The 26,368-nt window shown below is 38.3% G+C and overlaps 1 protein-coding gene across 1 annotated transcript in view; it reads left to right on the forward strand.

Moving 5' to 3' along the window:
- NELL1 (neural EGFL like 1) overlaps positions 1-26,368 on the forward strand; it is a 900,960-nt gene that overhangs the window by 863,071 nt on the left and 11,521 nt on the right. Inside the window, exon 17 of the mRNA XM_030333128.2 lies at positions 17,106-17,299. Within this exon, the coding sequence (XP_030188988.1) occupies positions 17,106-17,299 (194 nt within the window). The remainder of the gene's footprint in view (positions 1-17,105; positions 17,300-26,368) is intronic.

Below are 26,368 nucleotides of genomic sequence, written 5' to 3' on the forward strand. Positions count from 1 at the left end.
GTTTACATGTTTAATATTTTTGAAATATTAAGCAACAAAATATTGCTTTATTGCCTGCTAAAGTCTTGCTACACAAATGGTAACATTAATATTTTTATTTATCAAATGCCAACCATGTGCCAGTTAACCTCCAAAACCCCTTTGTGAAATAGGTAGCAAGTGAGGGGAAACACAGGTAGCTTGGCCGTGTGTGAAAGAGCCCATGTTATTTCTGCTCCCCCAATTGCCCCAGTCAATTGTGTATTAGTTAAAGATAATTTATGAAAGGATTAGATTAAGTGATGATCATTCAGATAATCACACCATCTTCTACTTTCACTGTATGCTTGCAGATACATCAAGTCCATGATTTTTAAATTTAGTTTGTTTTACACGTTTGTACACGAGAAACTAAGATTTGACTCCATGACAGTGTATTCAGGAGAGCCTCATGTATCTCAACAAATGATGGTGGCCATCTGAGAAGCCACCTGCATACATCAACATGCTCCTCTGCCCAGAGCTGGCCCCAAGGCTATGGGAACGTCTAGTATTGCTCCGTGATGGCCAGTTGCAGTCGGGGGGATCAAAAGCTCCTGAGTTCAAAACTTTTTTTTTTTTTTCAACGTTTATTTATTTTTGGGACAGAGAGAGACAGAGCATGAATGGGGGAGGGGCAGAGAGAGAGGGAGACACAGAATCGGAAACAGGCTCCAGGCTCTGAGCCATCAGCCCAGAGCCCGACGCGGGGCTCGAACTCACGGACCGCGAGATCGTGACCTGGCTGAAGTCGGACGCTTAACCGACTGCGCCACCCAGGCGCCCCAAAAGCTCCTGAGTTCAAATGGCAGGCATACCTGAAGAGCAGTAGCAGTGCAGGTGAACAAGCCAGCTCATCCTTGGCTCAGCTGCTGAGGCCTGAGTGGTTTGCTACCTCCTTTCCCCAGCTGCATTGAACTAGGAAGAACAGCTGTGCTTTATAGGATATATATATATATATACTTTTATATATATACTTTGTATAAACAGAAGTGGGGCAAGACTTCAAGCAGAGCATTTGCAAAGTCTACAGCTAGACACTAATGCTAGGGTATTTTTCAGAGAAAGGTTTTAGTAGCAAATATATTTGGAAAATCCTAAATGAAATATAATTAACCTGGTGTACTAACTGCAAGACTTGTCAGAGCCTTTACTAGACATTAGTGTCCTGAAGTGGATTTGGTACTCTATAGAATAGACTAAATGAAAACTCAAGGATGGAAATAGCCTGCTTTAGGAATTTCCAGAAAACCTCATTTATTCAGTATCATTGAATAATGATCTGCTCAAAAGAGGGCTTTTTTCAAGTCTATAACAACAGGTTATTGAGCATACTACTTGTCCTTTAAGTACCTGTAGTTTTTATACTGTCATTGAGTTTTGTTGTAAAGAATGTGGCTTTTGTCTATGACTTTCTTTTTTACTGTGGTCGTTAAAAATGAAATCACTGAACTCTCCTCTATTGAGTGATCTCCCAAAGGCTTATTGGGATATTGCTGGTTTGTCCCTAAGCCCTATAATGCCAGCCTCTATATTTTTGATAAATATATTTCACTCTGGAATGGATATTTTATCTCCTTTTCATATTGCTCTCCTGACCTCTTGTTTGGTAATAATCATCCAAAAGATTGCATTAACACTGTGGTAAATGAAGACTTGGTACTGTGATGTCTTGGGTCACAGGAATTCAAAAGCAATACTTAGATGCCTGGTGCTTATTTAGACTCTGGGGCCGTAAAGAGTGATGGCGCATGGTTCCAGAGGCCATGGAGGACGATTTTGCATTGTGTGAACAGTTCCAGTGGGAGTTCTGAGAAAGGGAAACATGTAAGGAGTGTAGAGCATGCAGGGGCCTGGTATGGAGGGAGTAGCAGTTGGGTAACACAGAAGGAAAAGGCTGGTGTGTTCCCTGAAAAGGTGCTTTGCAGTGCAGTTCCAGTTTTCTTCAAGTCTTCCCTGTCATTGTGAACTTGGCCTTTTTTGGAAGGATTAAGTTACAGTAGAGGCAACTTTGATTTTCTACTGCATAGAATCTTGAAGCTTGCAATGTGCCAAATCTTTAGTATGTTTGAAATGACTTGGGTTTTTGTTGTTGTTGTTGTTGTTGTTGTTGTTGTTTTACTTTTGTCCTGAATAGTTGATAGTCTCAACTGGGTGACAACAAAATGAGTGCAGTATTCCTAAAAAAGAGTTTCCTAACATTACTTTTTTGTGAACTCAATTCCATGTAGCTTAGGGCAGTGGTTCTAGAAGTGTGATCCTTAGACCAGTAGCAGCAGCATCGCCTGGAAAGTTGTTGTAAATGAAAACTTTCTACCTCATCCCAGACCTTACTAACTCAGCAAGTCTGGGGACTGGGCTGGTGATCTGTTTTTTTTAACAAGCCCCATTTAGTTGATTCTGATGCCCACTCACATTTGACGATCGCTGTCTTGGAGGTTTCATTGAAAGCCTTCAGAGGGCTCTGTGAATGCCCTGAAACTGAATGCAAGTTTGTGTATATGTGTCTACATGAATCCTTTGGAGGAAGGGGAACCATAATTTTTCACTAGAGTCACAGATCTTCCCCCAGCCATGTAAAAACCACCACTGAAATACCAGGATCCAGCCTCGGTGTTTCCAGTCACCACCCTGATTTAACTTCTTGTTGTTTTTCACCTGGGGATCTACAGTTTGATCTCAGGGGATGTTCACTTGCCTTTCTCGGTTTCTGAACACTTTTTGGTATTGAATTAATTACACGTAGGTGTCAGCTTCCTGCCTCTTATAGCACAGTGTAAACAATTGTTTCATCACAGAAATTTCTGGCTTGGATGTCTTAGAACCAAAGATCATGTCTGTGCAACAACTCAGAGATCAGCATCTATGACTTCTTTGAAATAAATATTGAATTGTTTGTTTTAGTCTGAGATTACTTATGCTGCTGTGAAATATTTACCTCTGGATTTACGAGCAGGGAATTTTAAACGATTATACTCAAACCAAACAAAGCACTGTCAACATAAAAATCACCATTCACCTTTTCAGTGAGCAACTGTTGAGAGGGTCTGGTCTGTGCTGGTCCATGTGCTAAGTTTTAGGCACACAGTGAGACACACATTTCACCCTTCTGGTCTGAAACTGGGAAATAGGACGGGGCAGGAATTGGGGGAGGATGAACTGTCGAACAGTTAGATATATAAATAAATAAAAATAAGAATCGTAGGAAAAAAAAATGTTTTTTTGGGTTAGGGCATATGGGGATGGCAATGTACATAGGAATCTTTCACAGAAAGTAGGATTTTTTTTTTCACCAAGTTTATAGGATAAGAAGGATTTTTTTCCAGGGAAGAGTAGATATGAAAGTAAGTTTTCCAGGCAGGAATAGCAGTCTGATTGGAGCAGAGTCATGAAAGAGATCTAAATGTGTCCAAAGGGTGGTGACATTTCCAGGGTGGATAAAGTACTTGATATATATGTGAGTGTGTTGTAGGTGGGGAACAAGAAAGGAGCCTTGTAAATAGAGCTAGAAGCCAGATGATAAAGGGTCTTGTTTTCTAAGCTAAGGAGCTGAAAGTTGTGAATCTTACTTCACAATATCACTGTCTCTCAATGTTGAACTATTGACCTGTATAAATTGCTATAAATATTTAGCTGTAAATAAGTAGTATTTCTTACACGATTTTAAACCCTCTCATATGTGTATCATTGTGATTTTCCACACCTATGTGGTTTTGCTCTTCCTATTCCTTTTGCTTGGAATGTCTCTTCAGAGAAAAGCAAGACAGAATTAGCTGTCTATTGATCGTGATCCTTAACACGCAGCTACTGTGTGATCACATTTTTTCCTAAAGTTCTCACAACAACCCTGCTATTGGGGTATGATTCCCCATTTTACAGAAGGATAAAATGAAGAACACAGAGGTCTACCACACAGCAAGTAACAATTTCTCAGCCGAGAAGTTGTGAAGTGACTTACCGAAGCAGTCAGTTTAGAGGCAATATCTACATAGAATATGGGTTCAAGTTTAATTTTCTGTAGATTCCTGGATGGTTGCTTTGTAACAACTCCAAGTGGGTCATTTTCCTGCTTAAAAAAAAAATTCTTGAGATGAGAGAGTGGTATGATCAGGTTGTTAATGTTTGAGGAGATATCAGCAGAGAAAACAGTTAAGATGCTATTATAATGGCCCCAGCAATAGAAACAGAGAGGAGTGTAAGCCGCATTCCTAGAGTAGGTGGTGAGGATTCTAATTGGTCCCATTAACTATTATGTTTTTTAGAGAGGAAGCTTGCTGTCCTTGTTTTATTATTTTTAATAATAATTTTTACATATAGTGAGCATTAATTAATACTTTGAGAATCTGTGGACCAGTTGGTGTATTGGAAATTGACCATTTAGCCTTTGCAAGATATCACTATATTCATTTTCTGTAGAATTGGTAACCCGCCATAGTATGATTGTAGCAGGATTCTCACACAGAGAATTGTGACACCGAAGCTTCTCTTTCCAGGAAGCAACTTTATTCGTGCCAACATGGCTGTTAGGTTTGTACCCGAAAAACTGAACCCCTGAATACCACGTGGTGTAGTTTTTTATATTTTTTCTACTTCTTTGTCTCCCATATATGGTAACACACAAGCCTGCAGTCTGATTAAATGGTCTCATGTTACAAGGTCGTAAGAGATGTCACATACGCGTGTAGCCAGGTTGCCTTGAGGGTTTTGGCTTTTTTTATCCCTTTTCTTTTCTTAGGGAGGAGACCCTACCACATGATGACAAGCCTGACCTAAAGTCAAGATGCCTGTATTTGCATCCTGACTCAGGAACTTACTGGCCATATGGCCCTATGCATGTTGTTACTTGACCATGTGTTGCCTTCTGCTGTGGTTCTTATACTGGGGTACAATTGTCACTGAAAGCATGCTGCTACATGAGAAGATACATCAATCTAAAAGAGGAATCTTATTCTACTCAGTGGTTTGAGAAAAAAAGGATCTATCAAAACAGGCTGAATATAGAGGGGCAGACAAAAATAGTTTCTAATAGAAAACATTAAGCTTCAAATAATTTCAGACTCACTGTTTCCCCTTTGTGTATGTCCAGGATTCTGAGAAATGGGTGGTCGTTCCGTTCTGCCATAGAGGTAAATTTGGTAGAAACATTTGAGAAGCAATGATTATTTGACCCTCAGTTCAATTATCTTTTGAGTAGAGATGATGGTAAGGCTAACATTCTACGTGTTTTTTTTTTTTTTTAAAGAACTAAATCATGAATTTTAAAGGATTTTGAAACTTTGAAGAATATGGGTATAAGTATTGTAAATTATCATTATACACAATAAAATGATACAAATCTTTGTTTCACAAAGATGTGTTAATAATGATGCAATAAAAGTACCTGGGGATGGCAGGGACACCAAAGCTTCTGCAGGTCCCTGAGTCAGATACACAGAAGAGATTATCTGCCTCACCCTGTTAAAATTTAACATTCCCAGGAGCAAGAATTCTATTTTATTTGCTGTGGTATTCCCAATGCCTAGAACAATTACTGGCCTATCCTATGTGCTCAATAAATAGTTGTTGAATAACTAAATTAATAAAGGGACTTAGAAATCATTTCTGTTATGAATGAGGACATTGGTCCCTAATTGCTACTTACTCTGAGGAGCTGAGCTGGACCACAGAGGAACTGCAACAATTCATTTTGTTTATCCTCTAGCAGCTTGAGTGGTGTCAAGTATAAAGAAAACTTTATACTTTCTTTACTGAGTGGTAAGGACAGATTTTAGTCAATAACAATTATTACAGCACGGAAGAAGGTCCAGCATGAATTGAACTCAACTTGGATTTGTGCAAGGTTACTGGGCTTTTTATTTTTTTTTCAACGTTTTTTTTTTTTTTTTTTTTTTTTGGGACAGAGCGAGACAGAGCATGAACGGGGGAGGGGCAGAGAGAGAGGGAGACACAGAATCGGAAACAGGCTCCAGGCTCTGGGCCATCAGCCCAGAGCCCGACGCGGGGCTCGAACCCACGGACCGTGAGATCGTGACCTGGCTGAAGTCGGACGCTTAACCGACTGCGCCACCCAGGCGCCCCCTGGGCTTTTTAAAAGGAGATTGAAGGAGTTGGGGTGGGGAGAATAGTGGGGGCTTGAGTAGAGCCAGGAGAAGGGGAAATTTACAGAAAGCAGGAAAGGCCATTGGTCCAGGTGAATCCCATCTGGGTTTATTAACCAGTTCTTGTTGAAGTTATGCTCCTAATCTTCCACAGAGACTGGACACAGGTGCCATACTATGTACAGGTGTTGGCTGAAATAAATAGGGAGCTTTCTGGGCAGCTGTGAGCCTTCCCATGCAGGAACCTAAGGGGGGGTTGAGCCGTGATCTTAATGATCCACTCTTGAATGTAAAAGTTATGCTACTCTTTGTTCAAACGTTTTAAATTTTTTTTTTCAACGTTTATTTATTTTTTGGGGGACAGAGAGAGACAGAGCATGAATGGGGGAGGGGCAGAGAGAGAGGGAGACACAGAATCGGAAACAGGCTCCAGGCTCTGAGCCATCAGCCCAGAGCCTGACGCGGGGCTCGAACTCACGGACCGCGAGATCGTGACCTGGCTGAAGTCGGACGCTTAACCGACTGCGCCACCCAGGCGCCCCTGTTCAAACGTTTTAACATGGAGGGATGTGGTGGACAAAATAATTTGTGCTGAGAGTCTGCTGTGTTTATAGGCCAAGGTTGAGGCCCAGTCAAGAGGAGGGCTCAGAGGAGCCTGATGAGAGTTTGCTCAAAGAGAGAATCTATGTTAGTGGCCTCCTTTGCTTTTCCTTGGAAACCAACATAATTTTGGTCTTTATAGTTTTACCTCCCTTAGGGTAAAAAACACAGAAAAAAAAATCACAATAAACAGAACTTGTCGCCTAAAAGCATAGAGCAGAGTGGGCTGAAATCTTTTACTCCTTGTTTCATTTTCCCTTGACTCCACCAAATGCCTTCTAGATCCTTCCAGAGAATGTCCCTTCAAAATAGAAGGCAGCCCTAAATCTGTTTTCACTAATTCAGTTAATTAGGAGAAGCAATATGAAGAGAAGAAGATCCAAAAAAAGAGATCATCCAAGAAAACACACCATGAGATGACATTAAGGTTTATTTTTAGCTTGTTGGTTCTCTCAGTAGATACTGGCCTTCTTAGCACAGTTGTCCAAATTGTTATCCTTCATCAGTGTCCTAACTCTCCTTCTAGTGGAAAAGAGTTTTTGGAAGAACTTGACAACTTCCTAGAGGTTAGGGATCAAAATAAACAGAGTGGTAGAAGGAGACAATAAATAATAGGCATAGAAGGTTCTAAATTCTTAGGTGCTGTAATCTGACCCTCTTGTTCTTTAGACTGAGATCTGGTTTTAGAATTGTACCATTGACAATGTTTGGTTTTTATAATGTTTGTTTGTTTATTTATTTTTGAGAGTGAGAGAGTGACTTTAGGGAGGGGAAGAGAGAGAGGAAGAGAGAGAATCCCAAGCAGATCTGTGCTGTCAGTTCAGAGCCCAACATAGGGCTCAAACTCACGAACTGTGAGATCATGACCTGAGCCAAAATCAAGAGTCAGACGGTCAACTGACTGAGCCACCCAGGTGGGTGTTTTTCTTTTTTTTTGTTTTCTTTCTTTCTTTTTTTTTTTTTGACCTTTGAATTCTATGTAAATTGTAGGATGTTTCTGGTAGTAAATGAAATTATTTTGTAACCTGTCTGTGCCTAAAATCTTCCCTTGGCACAGAAGACAGAAGAAATTCTTTCTCATCTGACAATTTGTTTGAAAGAATGATTTGTCAAAATAGTTTCGGTTTCACCCCACCTGGATTCCCCATGTGTATTTGTCCCCAAGGATTACATTGTCCAAGGCTTCAATGCAGACAGAAAAACCATGTTTCTCTCTTCATTACTTTCCCTCTTTGGCACCTGCTTGTAAACACTCATTAAGAGAGACAGGTGTTTCAATAAATATTGACTGTCTAAGCAAACTGTTTAATTCTAAAAAATCTCTTTGTCCTCCTGAAGCTGGGTTCTTCCATTCTCCTCTTTCCTGTTCTCCATCTATTACCACTCATATTCTAACACTGGAATTAGAGGCTCAGTCCTACAAAGGAAAAAGTAATCATACCATCTGGAAATGGACAAGATCTCAGAAAATACCTTCTACAACTCCTATACTTTACCAAAGAGAAAACGGAGGTCCCTGAAGGACAAGGGTTTTTTTTTAAATCACAGCTCAACCAGATTCAAATTTAACACGTTTATGCATTTCTTAGTAAGAAACAGACCCTATAAAGATGCTGTGGGAAACACAAAGATACATAAGACCAGAATTTGCCTTCTGAATGAATAAGGAAGATAGAAAACACAGCTCTGCATACAAGGTAACATAAAGGAGATATAAAATTAAAGTGGAAGAGGGTAATTTTTTTCAGTTGAGGGTGAAATTTTGTTACACGATAAAATGAATATAACAATAGAACATGTATGGCCCAGTGTTAGGCATTTAGCAACTTGTAAAACATAACTGTTCCACTCAGGGATGCAGAGGCCGCTAGAACATAATCCACCCTCTAACCTATAAGCAGATATATAAAAACAGAAATCTAGGGTTGCTGGCATCAGCACTGTAGCCTCTGTATGCAGTAAAATTCTCTTTGGATAGCAAGTATTTCAATATTTATAGATTTTTTATTTTCGCCACTGGTCAGAATCGTATTGATTTTGAACACATTTAATCACTAAGTAAAGAAGCATGAGTTATTCATGGCAGAACATAAACCAACTTGGTTAATTTAGGAAGCTATTCTGCTTTTTTGCTACTCTTGTTTTCTAACCTAGAATGAATTGTTTTCTCCATCTGCATTAGAACACCCAAATTTGCACAGCCTATAAATGTGGTCTGTGACCAAGCCACCTTCATCAAGTGTCAAAAAAAAAAACTATATCCTTTTAATAATAGTCACTGAGGGGCGCCTGGGTGGCTCAGTCGGTTTAGGCATCCGACTTCAGCTCAGGTCACGATCTCGCGTTCCATGAGTTCGAGCCCCGCGTCGGGCTCTGGGCTGATGGCTCAGAGCCTGGAGCCTCTTCCGATTCTGTGTCTCCCTCTCTCTCTGACCCTCCCCAGTTCATGCTCTGTCTCTCTCTGTCTCAAAAATAAATAAACTTAAAAAAAAATTAAAAAAATAATAGTCAATATTAACACCAGATTTACTGATCAGGGTTCAGGGAGAGCTTAGAGTGTTAGCATTTCTGGCTTTGGCTGGCCAACGTACTGATCAAATCCATGAGAATTTGTGTGAGAATTTAGAATTCAAGAGGAAATCCTCAGTGAACAGATGAAGGTGTCAGCTTATAAAGAGCTCAGGACTGGTGGTAAGGATCTGAGTATATCCTGAAAAGATGGGCCAAGGGAATTCATGAGATGAAATTAATGCTATGAAAGAGGAAAAATACAGACATAGTATGAACAAGAACAATGATAATAGCAGCTAATCATTTTTGAGAAATTACTACATGATAAGCATTGTCTTATATGCTTACTCAAATTATCAGATTATCCCTGGAGGTATTTTTTTATCCACACTTTTCAAATGATAGGACCAAGGTTCAGAAATGTTAGGTAAATCTACTACAGTTGCAGGGATGGGACTAAGGTGCAGGTGACTCATTTGTCTCCATTTGCCTAGAACTTTCCTAGGTTTAGCACTGAAAGTCACCTATCTCAGGGACTCCCTCAGTCCTAGACCAACTGGGACAACTGGTCACATTAACTGGCACCTAAAGCTGCTGGATTCCAAAACTTAGGCTTTTCGTTGGTATGTTATGCTGCTTCCTCTGAGGGGGAAGAAAGCAACAACCAGAGATGGAACCTTAGAAAAATTGGAGACATCTCCACACAGGGTCCTTACTTGTTGGACCATATCTGTATTTGCCTATTTTATCCCCGGTCCCTAGCACTATGTCTAGGAAAGAGTAGATGCTCAATAAATATATTTGTAGTTAGTAAATTAATGATTGGTGATTAGTGATTGGAGGAATAAAGAGGTAAGAAGATGAACAGGGCACTGTCATACCCCACAAGGGTCAAGAAGAGAGCATTTAGACTGAAATAATAACTATTGTAACTTTTTTTTCATTTTTTTAATTTTTTTAATATGAAATTTATTGTCAAATTGGTTTCCATACAACACCCAGTAATCATCCCAACAGATGCCCTCCTCAATGCCCATCACCCACTTCCCCCTCCCTCCCACCCCCCATCAACCCTCAGATTGTTCTCAGTTTTTAAGAGTCTTTTATGGTTTGGCTCCCTCCCTCTCCAACTTTTTTTTTTCCTTCCCCTCCCCCATGGTCTTCTGTTAAGTTTCTCAGGATCCACATAAGAGTGAAAACAGATGGTATCTTTCTCTGTATGGCTTATTTCACTTAGCATAACACTCTCCAGCTCCATCCAAGTTGCTACAAAAGGCCATATTTCATTCTTTCTCATTGCCTAGTATTCCATTGTGTATATAAACAACAATTTCTTTATCCATTCATCAGTTGAAGGACATTTAGGCTCTTTCCATAATTTTGAGTTGTTATAATATAACAAATATTATAATTTATTAAAGGGTGATGATTTTGCAAACTAAGAGTTGTGAGAAACTTCAGGATTTAGGCTCCATAGAGAGGGTCATATGGAAGCTTGCAAACATTTAGGAGAGGGTGAAGATGTGTAAATGGAGGTAGTTGCTAGTGGTGGACACTGAGGAAAAAAAGACCTGGATCTAGGGAATGGCTTAGGAAAGGGTGAGCCCAAACAAGGTGTTTTTCTTTTTCCTTTGCTTAAAGAGAGGGTCTGCTCAGTTAAAGGAAAAAGGGAAGACTCATTGGAGAGTAACAGAATTACACACTGATGGTAAGAGACACACTGTAGGAAAGGGTTTCTTCCTGGAGGAGGCTGGAACAAAGAGGAGTTAACACTGGAGGGACGTTGGAACTTCTTCCCAAGAGGTACATAACAGCATCTCAAAGAGACCAAGCTGTAGCTTACTTTTCTTTTAGTCTTTACCTTTTCAGGCTGAACACCTCATGTTTCATTAAACTGACATGAGTTTAATCCCTCTTCATGCTGATGGAGCGCTTCTGATGGTTCCAATGTGTATCAACCCCATCTTTAATAGTCTGTGTTCTAGTTTGGGACCTGAAACTTTCTGTGCAGGTTAAAATTTCATTAGCTTTGTATTTTGTAAGCCACTTCAGACCTTGGATTTCCTGTTTTGTTTTTTGTTTGTTTGTTTGTTTGTTTTCCACTTAATTTTGCTGATGCGCAGTGTGTATATTTTTCCCTCTCATTTTCTCACTGCCACTGTAAAAGAGGCAATGTTACTTTAGCTATGGGAGAGGCAGCTGCACTCTATCTGGTCTATCATTAATAAACCCCCAAGCTCTGTTCTCATTTCCAAGCTATTAATGTCTGGTAATGATTTCCAAGTCAGAACACACACAGCTGGATATTCAAACCCCAGGTTAAATTTTGTTTTCTGACACATCACCTGTTTTGAGTTTGAAAGGAAGACTAGATGGGATATGAAAGTTATTCAAGAAAGTGGAATATGGGATAATGAAAAAATTGACCTGCTACCAAACCCCTGACAAAAATGTTTCTCTTGATCTCTGAAATCAACCTGCAGAACTTTTAGCTCCCGAGGCAGGTACCATTACAGTTGTTATGCTATTAAAATTTCTGCAGAGCCATTTTTCTCGAAGGGTAGGGAAACTGTTCGAGGCTAGGTTGGGATTGGTTTGATTGCTGCTGATATAAACATTTCTGCATTGTGTTTTCTTACATGCCCAAATAACCTAAGAACCTCAAATTAAAGAACAAAGCAGATTGACTAGGCACAACCAGACTTTTTTTAACAGCAAAATTGAGTATAATAATAACAGCTTTCAGAAATTGTGAAAATGTCAATGCAAGAGAATTAGTTCTAATGTAAGCTTAGCCATAGAATTTTATTGAGGAAATTCTCATCTGAGCATGGAACATTTAAATAATGAATTTACAAGGAGAAACACAAGGAAATCACAAAAAGCCATTACTTACAATAAGAAAAAACAAGTACACTTTAATGATTATAGATTTGAGTATGGAATATTTTGCCTGATTTTTGTTTCATTGCCTCTTTGTCATTGGATGATTTTGGTAAGTATCATGGGTGAATGTCTTTGTGTTTGCTCAGCAGAGAACAACAGTTGCAATATGTAAATAGGGTGCCTCCTCCCTTTGGATGCCTTGGGATATGTATAATAGATTAAGTTGGCTTTGTGCAGAGCAAACAGGTCTGTATTACCAAGAATATGAATGATGTTGGTTTCCATAATTGCTAACATCTGGCTTTCCATAAATCTGTTAAACTGCATGGAAGCTGAATTAGATTTCTGTGTCATAAGTAAAGCAATTACATGGAACTTTGTAGACAATATGGTCCTATATTCAACTGCAAAATCCTTTCATTTTGGAGCAGCAAAAGCAAATCCAGGTTTTTTTTTTGCGCACACTAGGTGTGTTCATCTTTATGCTCAGGTTTCTTAATTGAGAGAGAAACACTGCCAATATGCTTACAACTTTGTAAATGAAAAAAATAATTAAATGTTAGAAAAGCGTGTTATAGTTGGCCATTAATTGCCAATTTAGAGAGGATTTCAGAGAAGACCTTAAGTTAAAGATTCTTTTGCAGCTACTGGTTGGAATCTTGAAATTACTCTTCCAGACATTTTCTGAAGTGCTTTGTTAATGGGCCTTCCTCTGTCCTTGTCCTCATGCATTTGACAGGAAACTGGAGTGGGGAGGGAGGAGGGAAGGTTGCCTTCCTGTTTCAGTGTGGTTACTATTTTGCCATATTTATTATACTATAAACCAGACTTATAGGCTTCCCCAGATGAAAACTTAACAATAAAATGTGTTCCCTGAAGAGGAAGGTTGTGGTTCTGTCTTCTGCTTTCTGAACACCCAAGAGACCAAATTTTAGTAAAATCGGCTTTATAATAGTAATGGTCTATAAACTTCCCGGATTAAGTAAGTTAAGTGAAAACATTGTACAACCACAGTGCTTTCTGTAGTACTTGGCACTGAGAAGAGAATAAGGAAAAAAGATTTAGTCCTTGTTCTCAGTGAGCTCACTATCTATCTATGGAGATGGATATATTAAGTGTGTAAGAGCTAAATGCAAGGATAGCATTGTATATAGAGTACAGAGTCAATAGTGACTGTTTCACAGAATGAAGAATGGTGATGCTTGATCTTGATTTTGAACATGACATAGGAATGAAGATATTATAGGAAGGGAACTGCTTACTTTGTAAATTAATTTATACACCAACCCATTCCATGCAGACTAAGAGGAAGGAGAGAAGGGAGAGGGAGAGTACTCCCATAATGAGAAAAGGCATAGAGGAAACAACATGGACTCTTTATGGATAACCCATTGCTTTTGGACAAAAAGGGGAAGAGACAGAAGCTAACAACTGGAATGTTAGATCAAGGCTTATATGCTGGGAGCTTATATCATCTATTATAGACATCAGAGGATGACTGAGAGGTGGTAAGCAGGGGCGTGATATGGACAAATTTGCTTTTTAGAACACCAGTCCCTTGAGGAAGGTATTTAGAGCAGTCATTCTCATCTGACTGAACAGAGCCCCAATATCTGGATCCTACTTTATACACCAATTAAATCAGTCTCTAGTGGCGGTGAGCCCAGGCACCAGTACTTGTTAAGAGCTCCTCAAATGTGTCTACTGAGCCCACAATTGAAAATCACTGGATTAGAGTGAGAAGTCGCTGGAGTCAGGGAGACCAGATAGGAGGCTAATGTAGTAGTCAGGGACTGGTGTGAAGATTTGAGTTAACACAGAGTTCAGAGAAATCTGAATATTATTTTTTATGATTCCATGTGTTATCTATCAAGTTACTCTCTATCTGTATCTCCCAGACATCCAAACTAGATTGTATATGTGATTAGAGAAGAGTAAGACCAAATATTTTCATTGCCACTTTGAGCAAAAGCCAAGGAGTGAGGATAATGCAAACATATCAGTTTAGTATTGTTCCAAGATAGGATCTACCACCAACGTTGTCACTGCAGTGGGAGTTTAAGGAAGTGACTGATTACTATGAATTGGCAATAATATTGGGAGATGCTTAATTGAGGAGGTAGGGCTTGAACTTTGTCTTAAATATCCACATTCTTTACATTAAGAAATATGTGAATTCTTATGTTATCTACAATTTTTAAAAGACCAGAAATTCATTGGGTATGGTTTTAAACAGGGGATAAATAAGTGTCAGAGAGGCTAAATAATGTGACCAAGGACATACAGTGATACGTAAAATGCCTTTTATGTAGTAAGCACTCAATTAAATTGAGAACTTGTTTTCAAACATGGGTTGCCTGACTCCCACATCCAATGCCACCCTTAATTGAGAAGAGTTAGAAGAAGAAGACTTGGGAGACAAGAAAGGTTTCCAGGTAGGAGCACCATATGGTCAAATGTGTGGAGAATAGCATGGACACAATGGAACAGTAAAGACATAACTGAGGTCAGATTGTAGTTGACTGGGAATCTGGGTATTATAATTTGGATTCATTTCCACAGTTTTTAAAGGAGGAATCATGGGGTGCCTGGGTGGCTCAGTCGGTTAAGTTTCTGACTGGCTCAGGTCATGATCTCATGGTTTGTGAATTCCAACCCCTCATCGAGCTCTCTGCTGTCAATGCAGAGCCTGCTTCATATCCTCCAACCCCCTCTCTCTCTGCCCCTCCCCTGCTTGTGTGCTTGTCTGTCTCAAAATAAATAAATAAACTTAACAACAACAACAAAAAGAGGAATCGTTGTTCATTAACTAAATGTCTTGACTGAGACTACATTTAACGAGACAAAGACAAAAATAAATCTTGGAATAAAGTATTTGAACTCCGTAACATTTTCTACTTTGTACCTTTACTGTGAAGCCAAATTTTCCAACAGTGCATGCAGTCAGTAATAGAAGATAGGTCATTTATTTCTCATTATTTTTAAGTCACAGTAGTTGCAAAATTATAGAAAACTTTGAGTAATTATGTAATTCTCAGAATTTCAACTAAGGATACTAAAGAGGATCCATATAAGATCTTATGCTTGGAAGTGGGTTGCAATATCTAGAGGGTTAATAGTTGAAAGTAGATAAAACCACAGAACATTCTAGTATTCTGAAAGATGACTTTAGACCTTGAGTTGGTTCAGAAAAGAACTCTAGAGCATGTGTTAGAAGGCCCAGGATACCACCTTTGCTTCAACGTGGTACTAGGTGTGTGACCACTTATTCATCTCTGTGCCTTAGTTTCTTATTTTGTAAAACGAAAGTATTTCCGTCTTGCAATTATATGGCATAACTCCTGGAAAAGCTTCAAAAAACTTTGACACACTATATAAGTATAAAGCACTAACAGTAAATATATATTATGCCTTTAAGCACTGTTGCTTTGAGTACTTTAGGAGAAAATGCCACTTAGAATTATTTTTTCTTTAATTTAGCTCATAAACCTTAACCAAATGCCCACAACCTATACATATTTAACATGAAATTTAGGAAGTAGAGTAAGTTAATTCATACTGTTCTTTTTTTTTTTTTTTTTTTTTTTTTTTACGTTTGTTTAAACAAAAATCTCTGGGGCAGAGATTAGGGAACAGAGGATTTGAGGTGGGCTCTGAAATGACAGCAGAAACCCCAATACGGGACTTAAACTCACAAACCGTGAGATCATGACCTGAGCCTAAGTTGGACGCTTAACCAACTGAGCCACCCAAGCACCCCAATTTATAATGTTCTTATTTTAACTTACTATAGGGATTAAACTTCCTGATCAGATGCCTAACAATAGTTATCTATATGTCCTTCTAGTGTTTCTCCTTGTCACCTACATAAGGACAATGTCTTAAATGTCATTGTTAACATTTATAATACCTAGTGTTCAAAAAAACCTTGTGCACAGAAGGATCATCTGAAGGATATTTGAAGGACATAGCACTAGATTGACCAGTGGAGTACAAGACTATGATAAACAAATGACCAATATCTTTAAATTGTGTAAAGATTGTCACAAATAAGAAAACTCAAGTTGACTTTTCTTGAGTGGTCTCAGAACTAGCACCAATAAGTAGGAGTTCTAGGAAAATATATTTCATTTCATTTAAGGAAGACATTTCTAAAAGAGTTATCCGATGGAATTGGCTGCCTTTTGAAGTAATAGATTGCCCACTGGGAAGAGGCTCAATCCAGGACTGGACAGCTATGTGTTTGAGATGTTAAGGTCACTCAAGCTTTGAATGTCTGGGAAAGCTGACTGGATTTTTGCTTTCCCTCCATATTTAGCTGTCATTAAAAAACCGTAAAATATATGTGTGTCTTCCATCCTCATCCGTGCTATATGCACCATAGCTCTAAGATGTTTTTTTCTGGGGACAAAAATGCTTCTGACCATTAGGATGGAGAGGATTTGATTAGGCAAGGCAACTACCAAGAATTAGTCCCTCTTCTTTCACCCTTGGCCCCAGGATCTGGGGGAGTCTGATTGGTTCAAGGTTGCCCTAATTGCCCACTTATTCCTACTCAGTGGATGATCTATTCACACCTTTTCTAAAAGACCCAGATCTGTATAGGGTGTATCCCCACTGTTAATGAATTAGGACTATTTATGGCCTCTAGATGGTACAGCTCTCGAGAATATCCTAAAACTGGATTAGAGCTGCTACTGGATAATTTAGTAATTGGAGTCCAACAGCTGCAGGTTTGAGTATGAGACCTGCCACCTATTAGCTATATGACTGTAGGCATGCTATTTCATTTCTATGAGCCTCAGCTTCATTATTTGCAAAATATAGGAACAGATTTTCCTACACAGAGCTGCTTTGCAGAGTAAATGAGATAATGCATGTGAACAGCTTGGCACAAAGTAAATGCTCAGTAATATTAATGCTATTGTAAATGACTATTTTCTAATCACAGTCTTGGCTAAATTGTAAAGCTCTGTGCCTTCTTTATTGCAGACATTGATGAATGTGCCTTAAGAACCCATACCTGTTGGAATGATTCTGCCTGCATCAACCTGGCAGGGGGCTTTGACTGCCTCTGTCCCTCTGGGCCCTCCTGCTCTGGTGACTGCCCTCATGAAGGAGGACTGAAGCGCAATGGACAAGTGTGGACCTTGAAAGAAGACAGGTGCTCTGTCTGTTCCTGCAAGGTGAGACTAATACAGTGCGGCAGGAATTGTAACTGTTCTTTTCCTCCCTTCACTCTTCTCTTCCGTCCCACCTCTTTTCCCCAGGTGTTGACTTGCTGGTTTCCTGTAGTTTCTGAAAAGGCTTCTCTCATTCTAATCCATGCTACAGCTAATGATGATGCTGAGTGGCAGGCAAACCTGTTTTGAATTGATCATGCCATTAGTGAGAAGTGAGGTGTGCAGTTGAGAAGAGACTGCAGAGCACGGGGGGAGTAGGGCAGAGAAACCAATGTTGGTGCTCCCACCGAGAGCCTGCAGTGCCTTTCAGGTTGGTTGGGTGAGAGATTTAATGAGCTCTCATTCCACACTTACACAGACTTGCTGATTAAAACTACTCTTTGCCTGAAATGATCACCTGCATGAACTTGCTTATTTTTGTGGTAACATCATCCAGAAAAGCAAGGCACATAGGCTTGCTTCCAGCGGTCAGAGATAGGTGGACCTCTGTTCTCAACAAATGGAAATGATAGTATGAGGCCTTCTGATAAATGATGTCTTCTTTCTGTTCTCACTGCTGGGCTGGCTATTTCTTACATTAAGTTGTTTGGAAGTGAGTTTAATGCTTATGAAAATAAGCCTGTCATCCCCCGGTTTTAGCTTTATGCTTTGCAAAATGGGCCTATTAAAATGTTTGATTTCCTTGTGCTTTATTTTTTCTTTTGTTGATCTTGCTTATTCATTTTCCTTTGAAACTGCTTTACTGTAGCTCTTGCATTGTATTTTTATGTCTGTGGATGGGACTTTTTAATCTTGGGCTTTATGGGCATGGGAACCACAAGAAATGACTTGTTTAGTAGTCTCTTAGGGAGCTGGTGTCCTGATAAATTCAGAGAGCTCCCTGGGAATAGAGTGGAAATGAACCTTCATTCACCTGTCTTCAAGTCTACCACACCTCCAAAGGACCTGGGAGCACCCATTTAGGAGAGCTACATTACCAAGCGTTTAGATCCTTACTCCATCATGCTCACTTTTTACCTTATACATGCATCTGGTTCCACACATCCAAACACAGGTCCAGTGACCCCATTTACTGAGCACCTCCTCTGTTCCAAGCACCCTGTAATTTAAAAACAGCATCACACTTAATTCTTATAGCACAGCTTTGAAAGATACAGTTTCTGAGTTTTAGGGCAAGTAATGTACCCTAAATATCACAATACATAAATATCCAAGCTGGGACTTGAACTCTAGTAGTTTGCCCCAAATTTCATAGTTTTCTTTTTTTTTTTTTTTTTTTTTTTTACTGTTTGTGATTCCATTTTTTTATATGTGAAAGTAGCATTTACATATAGAATAACATATAGATATGTGTATACACACAGATACAGATATATAAGGTTCTATACTTAACCCTTTGGGAAAGGCAAGAATGCTTAACTAGATTTACAACTGAAGGGGTCAAATGGAGAGGTATAAGATTTCATAATTTATTTTAAATCTGCCTCTAGTATTTCAGTTTTCTTACTCCACACACAAATACAAATACTATTATTATTAGAAATGGGCAGAGTTTATCCAAGGCATAAATAAAGGGCATTTTTTAGTCCTTTTTAACCTAACAGTATGGTTTATTTTTTTTTTATTTTTTTTTTATATATATGAAATTTATTGACAAATTGGTTTCCATACAACACCGAGTGCTCATCCCAAAAGGTGCCCTCCTCAATACCCATCACCCACCCTCCCCTCCCTCCCACCCCCCATCAACCCTCAGTTTGTTCTCAGTTTTTAACAGTCTCTTATGCTTTGGCTCTCTCCCACTCTAACGTCCTTTTTTTTTTTTCCTTCCCCTCCCCCATGGGTTCCTATTAAGTTTCTCATAGTTTTCTTATTCTGCCACAAGTCCTATAACTCTCCACAGATGATATCTGCTCATGTATTTAAAACTGATTAAATAGGCAATCTAACCTGATTGAGCTCAAACTGTAACCTTAGTACTGTATTAGTGACACAAAGGGCAAAGTTTTTAACAGAAAGAAAAGCTTGTTGTGGTTTAAAATAGTTGAGAAAGGTATATAGCAAAGGTTGGCAGTTAGGTCTCCATTCAGCCAGCAAAACAAGAAGGAATTCCTTTATTAGTGCTTTTCTAGAAAATATTGTTTTTCCCAAACTTACGAGGATGATTACAACCTGACCCAGAAATCCTTTTTAGGATTTGCAGAGCCCCAGTCTCTGGAATCAATAAGAGATTTTTGTTGAGTCTTGACTAGTGTGTGAAACCAAAATATCTTTTTCAGTTTTTGTTTTATTTAGGCCCATGGGAGGGAACTTAGCAATCATTAAAACTTCCCAAAGTTTCATTAATTAATTATGCTAATAATCCAAGCAATATAAGTTGATTTATTCTGCTTTGACTCTTTAAACTCTTGCCAAAGTCAGAGGATTAGACTGAAATTCCACAAAAAAATGAACAATCCTTGTAACCTTATATTGTTAATATAATGGCACCTCTATCACCACCCCACCACCTTATGAATAAAGTGCAAGGAAGATTTCCTTCTTTGTTTCTTTGTTTTCCAATTGCATTTATTACTCATTAATAGCATAGCTTCCAAGAACTTGTGGAAGGAGAGGACAGCTTTGATTTAGGAGACAAATTAAAGGGGTGCCTGAGTGGCTTGGTGAGTTAAGTGTCCGTCCGACCCTTGGTTTTGACTCAAATCATAATCTCAGTTTGTGAGCTTGAGCTCTGCATTGGGTTCTGTGCTGACAGCAAAGAGCCTGTTTGAGATTCTCTCTCTCCCTCTCTGAACTGCCTCCCTAGCCCCGCTCAACTCTCATGTACTCTCTCTCTCTCTCTCAAAAGAAATAAAACTTTTTTTTAAAAAGAAGCTAAGTTAAAAAAATCTCCAAAAAGTTCTTTAAAAAAGAAACTAAATTAAAAACCCTAAATCAAATTCTGTAGATCATTCTCAAAAAAATGAATTTGTGACCCTGCTTTTTTCTATTATTTGCATCTAGAAACATTTTAATCCAATTTCATAAGTAGTAGCTCCAACACATAAGCATCCAAATGGACTATAATGGCATCATCATCTTTGAGGCTAAGAAGTCAAGACTGAGACAGAAATACTGGCTGTTAAACCATACTCTTGTTTTCAAATTCAAATAAAACTGAATCACATAATAGCAGAATTATACAAGCCAGCAAAGGGTCAAGGTTTACTATTCAAAGAAGCAGAGTCAAACAGTCTACGGATTCAGGGAAGTCCCTAGTATTTTTCATAAAACTAGAACAAATAACCCTAAAATTTTTATGGAACCACAAAAGACCCCAAATAGCCAAAGCAAACTTGAAAAAGAACACAGCTGGAGGTATCACAGTCCCAGATTTCAGATATACCATAAAGCTATATTGATCAAAACAGTGTGGTACTTGCACAGAAACAGACATAGGTCACTGGAACAGAATAGAGAGACCAGAAATGTATCCACAGTCATATGGTCAGTTAACCTACAACAAAGGTGGCAGTCTCTTTAATAAATTATGTTGAGAAAATCGGACAGCTACATGCAAAAGAGTGAAACTGGATCACTTTCTTACACTTATATACAAAAATAACTTGAAATGGATTAAAGAACGAAATAGGAGACCTGAAGCCATAAAATTCCTTAAAGAACATATAGGCAGTAATTTCTTTGCCATCAGCCTTAGCAATATTTTTCTAGACATGTCTCCTCATGCTAAAAGAAATGAAAGCAAAAATAAACTATTAGGACTGTAACAAATAAAAGCCTTTGGCACAACAAAGGAAACCAGCAATAAAATGGAAAGGTCTACTGAATGAGAGAAGATATTGCAAATAATATATCTGATAAAGAGATATCATAATATACAAAGAACTGATACTGATCACCAAAAATAATCTGATTAAAAATGGGCAAATATCTGAATAGACATTTTCCAAATAGGACATACACATGGACAGTAGGCACATGAAAAGATGCTCAGCATCATTAATCATCAGGGAAATGCAAATCAAAACCACAATGAGATATCACATCATACCAGTAAGAATGGCCAGTATCAGAGACGAGAAATAACAAATGTTGTCAAGGATATGAAGAAAAGGAAACCCTTCTGTACTCTTGGTCGGGATGTATATTGGTGCAACCACTGTGGAAGTTACTCAAAAATTAAAAATAGAAATACCCTATAATCCAGTAATTCTACTGGGTATTTACCCAAAGAAAATGAAAATGCTAAGTTGGAAATATATATGCACTCCTGTATTTATTGCCACATTATTTAATGTAGCCAAGATATGGAAGCAAACCAAGTGTCCACTGATAGATGAATGGATAAAGAAGATTTGGTATGCATGTGCATGTATGAAATGTTGGAATATTACCCAACCATGAAAAAGAATGAAATCTGGCCATTTACAACTACATGGGTGGACCTGGAGAGTATTAGGCTAAGTCAAATAAAGATAAATACCATATGATTTAACTCATGTGGGATCTGGAAAAAAAATGAACAAACAAAAAAAGAAACCTTATAATAAAGAGAACTGATGGTTGCTAGAGGAGAGGGGGTTGAGCAGATGGGTGAAATTAGAGATAGAGATTAAGAGGTGTAAACTAGTTATAAAATAAATAACATGGAAACGAAAAGTAGAGCATAGGGAATATAGTCAATAATATGGTGATAATATGATATGGTGACAGATGATGACTATACTTATTGTGGTGAGAGTATTGAGTAATGTATAGAATTATAAAATCACTATGCTGTACACCCGAAAATAATATATTATTGTATGTCAACTATACTTCAATTAGAAATTTTAAAAATGCTCAGGTGATCAGGAGAAAAAGTGGCAGCATCATGAAATTCTCAGGCAGTTTCAGAAAGAGCCACCTTCATTCAATGATGACCAGAAAGAAAACAAACAAACAAACATGGGAGTTAGGCATAGATATTACAAAAATGGGAGTGTGGAGTACAAATTAAGAATACTTACTTGAACAAAATTAGATCATACATTTGAAGAAACATTTAGATAAAACTTCTTGAGACCCTCAAAGAAATTAAAGCAAGAATTCCAACAAGATAGACAAAAAGGCAAGAGCATTAAACGAGAAGAAGGAAAGCAGCTCCTGGAGAATGAACTGAGGGGAAAATCTCTGCACTATGAAGACTACCTCAGAAGCTTCTTGGAATCAAACCAGTACTGCTGCCACAGAGATGAGGGGGAAAACCCACTAAGTATGAAAGGGAAAGGTGGAGAAGAAATATGATTACGTGACAGATACGGAAGCTGACAGTAATGATTTAACACGTAGTGGGTTTTCCTGAAGAGAACACAACAAATGCAACAAAACCAATTTCATAGATAAAGGAGAAGGATGACTGATTTGTACACCAAAAGGATTCTCTTACTATAACAAGACCAATCAGTATAAAGCCATCAGGACCAGTACTAGTGCCATAAGCATCAGGACAGCATAAGGTCAGCGTATCCTGGGAAATTTCAGGTTGGCTTCAGACTTTCCTCCAAAACTCAAGATGCCAAAAGACAGTGGAAAAATTATTTGCAGACTATGGTAGGGAAAGTCTTTGAGCTAGGCACTCACAAATACTTCTTACATTGTAGGCTTTCGTTGATGGAATGCATATTAAAAGAAGAATCAAAGAATGTAGGACTATGAAGAGAAAAAAACTATACAAGCCAGATGTCAGAAGCCACTCAATCTCATACACGACCAGTGTTGTCATATCATAAAGAGATTAATAACTTCTTTACGATGCTTCAAAATTGTCCTTCAAAGAGAGACTATAAATGAAATGTGTCCTGGCATGCTAAAGGTGAAATTGGTGCATTTTCCCCTAGATTATATTAGCCACTAAATTAAAGTGCTTTTATCTTATTTTGACCCAGTGTTTATATTATCCAAGGACAATACGCCTCTTTAGATAGTATTCAAAATAAATACTCTGCTATATGATTCCTATATTATACTTGGAAGATGGAATATCATCTCCCTCATTTAGACTTAGAAGAAAGTTGAATTTAAACCTAGACAAAGCCAGAAATCAACCTTTCTCACTCTACTCTTATTCTTGGGTTCTTTTCTCTTCCCTTAAACTCCTTGGAATATGCAACTTCAAGGCATTCCACCAGGAATGAGAAGACCTGGATTCTATTCCAGGCATTGCTAGTAATTGGCTTTGTGACCTTGAGCAAACAACTTAGCATCAGAGCCTTTTTCCTCAGCTGTACAATTGGCTAGATGATAATCAAATTCTTTCTGTCTCTAAAATTCTGTAAGTCTGGAAACTGCTAGTGACATTTATGCCCTCAGTATTTCTCTCTCACCCTTTCCAAAATGTTTTAGTTTGTGGCTTAGTATCATTATTCATATAGACCTTTCAAATCCTTTCCAGGATTTTCTTTTTTGTTTCTTGCCAGCAGCTGGCATTTCTACATTTACTTTACAATAAGTATTATGTATACATTTCTTTGCATATTATACATTGAAATAGGATTAGTATGTCATCATGTACAAATTATTCTTTCAAATTCTCTACAATACAAAGAGTGATAATTTGGGTCAATTTCATATTTGAGGGTTTAAATATTTAAATGGTTTAAAAGTAACCCGGATTTCACAACATTGCATTTTTCCACAAGGTTTTCAGCTATTCTAACACCTGCTTTAAAATGTCAGGCACTTCAGGATGTCTGAATATCACTATAGAGCTGAGTACACCAGCATTAGTCTTTTGAGTCCATTAATTTTACGTACATAACAGTAGGAATTTTTCTTAAAACATAAGTTTTACATGGAAAGGTTCAAACCTATGCTGAATATTTATTGCTTTTGTATTCTGTCATCTAATTGTGTTATTTTATATATTTTAAATATGAAATACAGCATGAAAATTATAATGCTAAATTATTTTAAGTATATTTATTTTGAGAGAGAGAGCAGGGGAGGGGCAGAAAGAGGGAGAGAGAGAGGATTTCAAGCACAGAGCCTGACGTGGGGCTTGAACTCACAACCATGATACCATGATCTGAGCCGAAATCAAGAGACAGATGCTTAACCAACTGAGCCACCCAGACACCCTGAAAATTATTATATTGAATCACTATTATAAATATTATGTTAATATGATAAATATTCAACAGAAAGGATTGATAAATACTAGAAAAAATGGTAAACTTGGAGTGAAAACTTTCAAATTCTTTCCCTAGTTTTTGGCTGGCTCTCTATATAAGTTTTTTTTAATATTATATTTGAGAGAGAGAGAGTCAGTGAGTGAGTGGGGGAAGGGCAGAGAGAGACAGGACAGAATCTGAAGCAGGCTCCAGGCTCGGAGCTGTCAGCATAGAGCCCAAAACAAGACTCAAACTCAAGAACTGTGAGATGATGACCTGAAATGAAGTCAGACGCTTAACCGACTGAGCCACCCAGGTGCCCCTGGTTCAATATATAATTTATGGTCAGGCTTACCATGACAAGAAAAAGATAAAGAAACTGCAATAAATAATTAGGACATCCATGAAGAAGGGCGTTTAAATAGGTACTATTGAATGATAGTACATAGTATAGCCCAAATAATTTCTCCTGTAACTTAGCCACATATTATCTGAAGTTCTGATAAGATTTAGAAAAGTTAATATGATTTATAAAGGACACATGGAAATTAAGACAACTGGTGGGGAAGAGAGGGTAGGGGGAACAATGTTATTGGATAATTCTGTATAGATCCGGTTTGGCAATCTCTTCCTCAGCCCCAGGATCTTCCTTCTGTCCTAAGCATGGAGGTAGAAATGAGGGAACATTTTTTTTGTGTCTGGTACTTATAAGTATCTTCTCATACTTTGAAAACAACCTCATGAAGTAAATATTATTATTACTTTACAGAAGAAACAAGAAACTCAAGTTTCACACAAGTAAGTGGTGGCAGTAGACCTGAAACCGAGATATCCATGACAAAATTCCAAGGTCTCTAGTTAGAGAAATGGGTTCCCGGCCTTACTGCTCCACATGGGTGTGGTTCTGTGAACTCTGCAAGATTCATGTTTCTGAGCCATGTTTTTATCAGTAAGACTGGGTTAATATCTGCAGACACATCTGCTGTGAGAGTGAATTAAGATCAAGATAAATTTGAAGTACCTAGCTCAGAGACTTGCAGAGAGCTGTCTCTCCATGACTAATCACTTACCAAAGAAGACTCAAAGTTCTTTTAAAGGCCTCTTTCCCCCTTGAGAGTCAGTACACCAGGTTAGCTACTAGTGTTTCATGCCAATTGAAAAAGAAGTCTTGAAACATGTCCACAACTTAATGGAGTTCGGCAATAACAGTAGGCCCAAATGGATTTGGGATTTTGTTTAGATGCCATGTGCTTCCTTAACAGTGACAGTAATTTTATGCATCTTTAGACCACTTAGTTGATTAGGCCCAGAAAGATTGCTAAATTGCTTGGAACCCATGTTCTTCTAGCATTATCCAGACCACAGAGTGAAAAATGGTGGTCTCTTTAGGCTTGACCTCTAAATCTTAGTTATATCCCAGTTTCTTTTCACAGATACCCATCTGTGGCTCTTCCATTCATAAATTTGTCCAGAGCCTTAGGAGACATCTTTATTTTCTACCTGTGCTACATGGGAAGATAGAGAGGTCTCAGGTTTTTAACTTCCTAGAAACTGCAGCATTTTAGTATGAGTGGTCATATTATATTGTTGATTATGGAGATGAATAGACAAATGGATACACAGTCACCTGACATGCCCTTGTAGTCATGAATGATTTGTTATAGGGACATGGAAAAGGGAAGTATTATTGTATTCTAGGAGGATGCAGAAAGGAATAAGGAAAGATGTCACAGAGGAAGTGACCTTTGAGTGAGACCTTCAAGGATGAGAAATTTAGCCAAGTAGAGATGTGCGGAAAGTGAATCCCAAGCAGAGGGAATAGCAAGAACAAAGATGCAGAAACATTGCATGTGTTAAGAAAAATATGAAGTAAATGGTGGGCTTAGAATATCAGAAAAAAAGAAGAGTATGGGAGGGGGAT

Source organism: Lynx canadensis, chromosome D1, assembly GCF_007474595.2.
Source record: "Lynx canadensis isolate LIC74 chromosome D1, mLynCan4.pri.v2, whole genome shotgun sequence".
Taxonomy (NCBI): Eukaryota; Metazoa; Chordata; class Mammalia; order Carnivora; family Felidae; genus Lynx; species Lynx canadensis.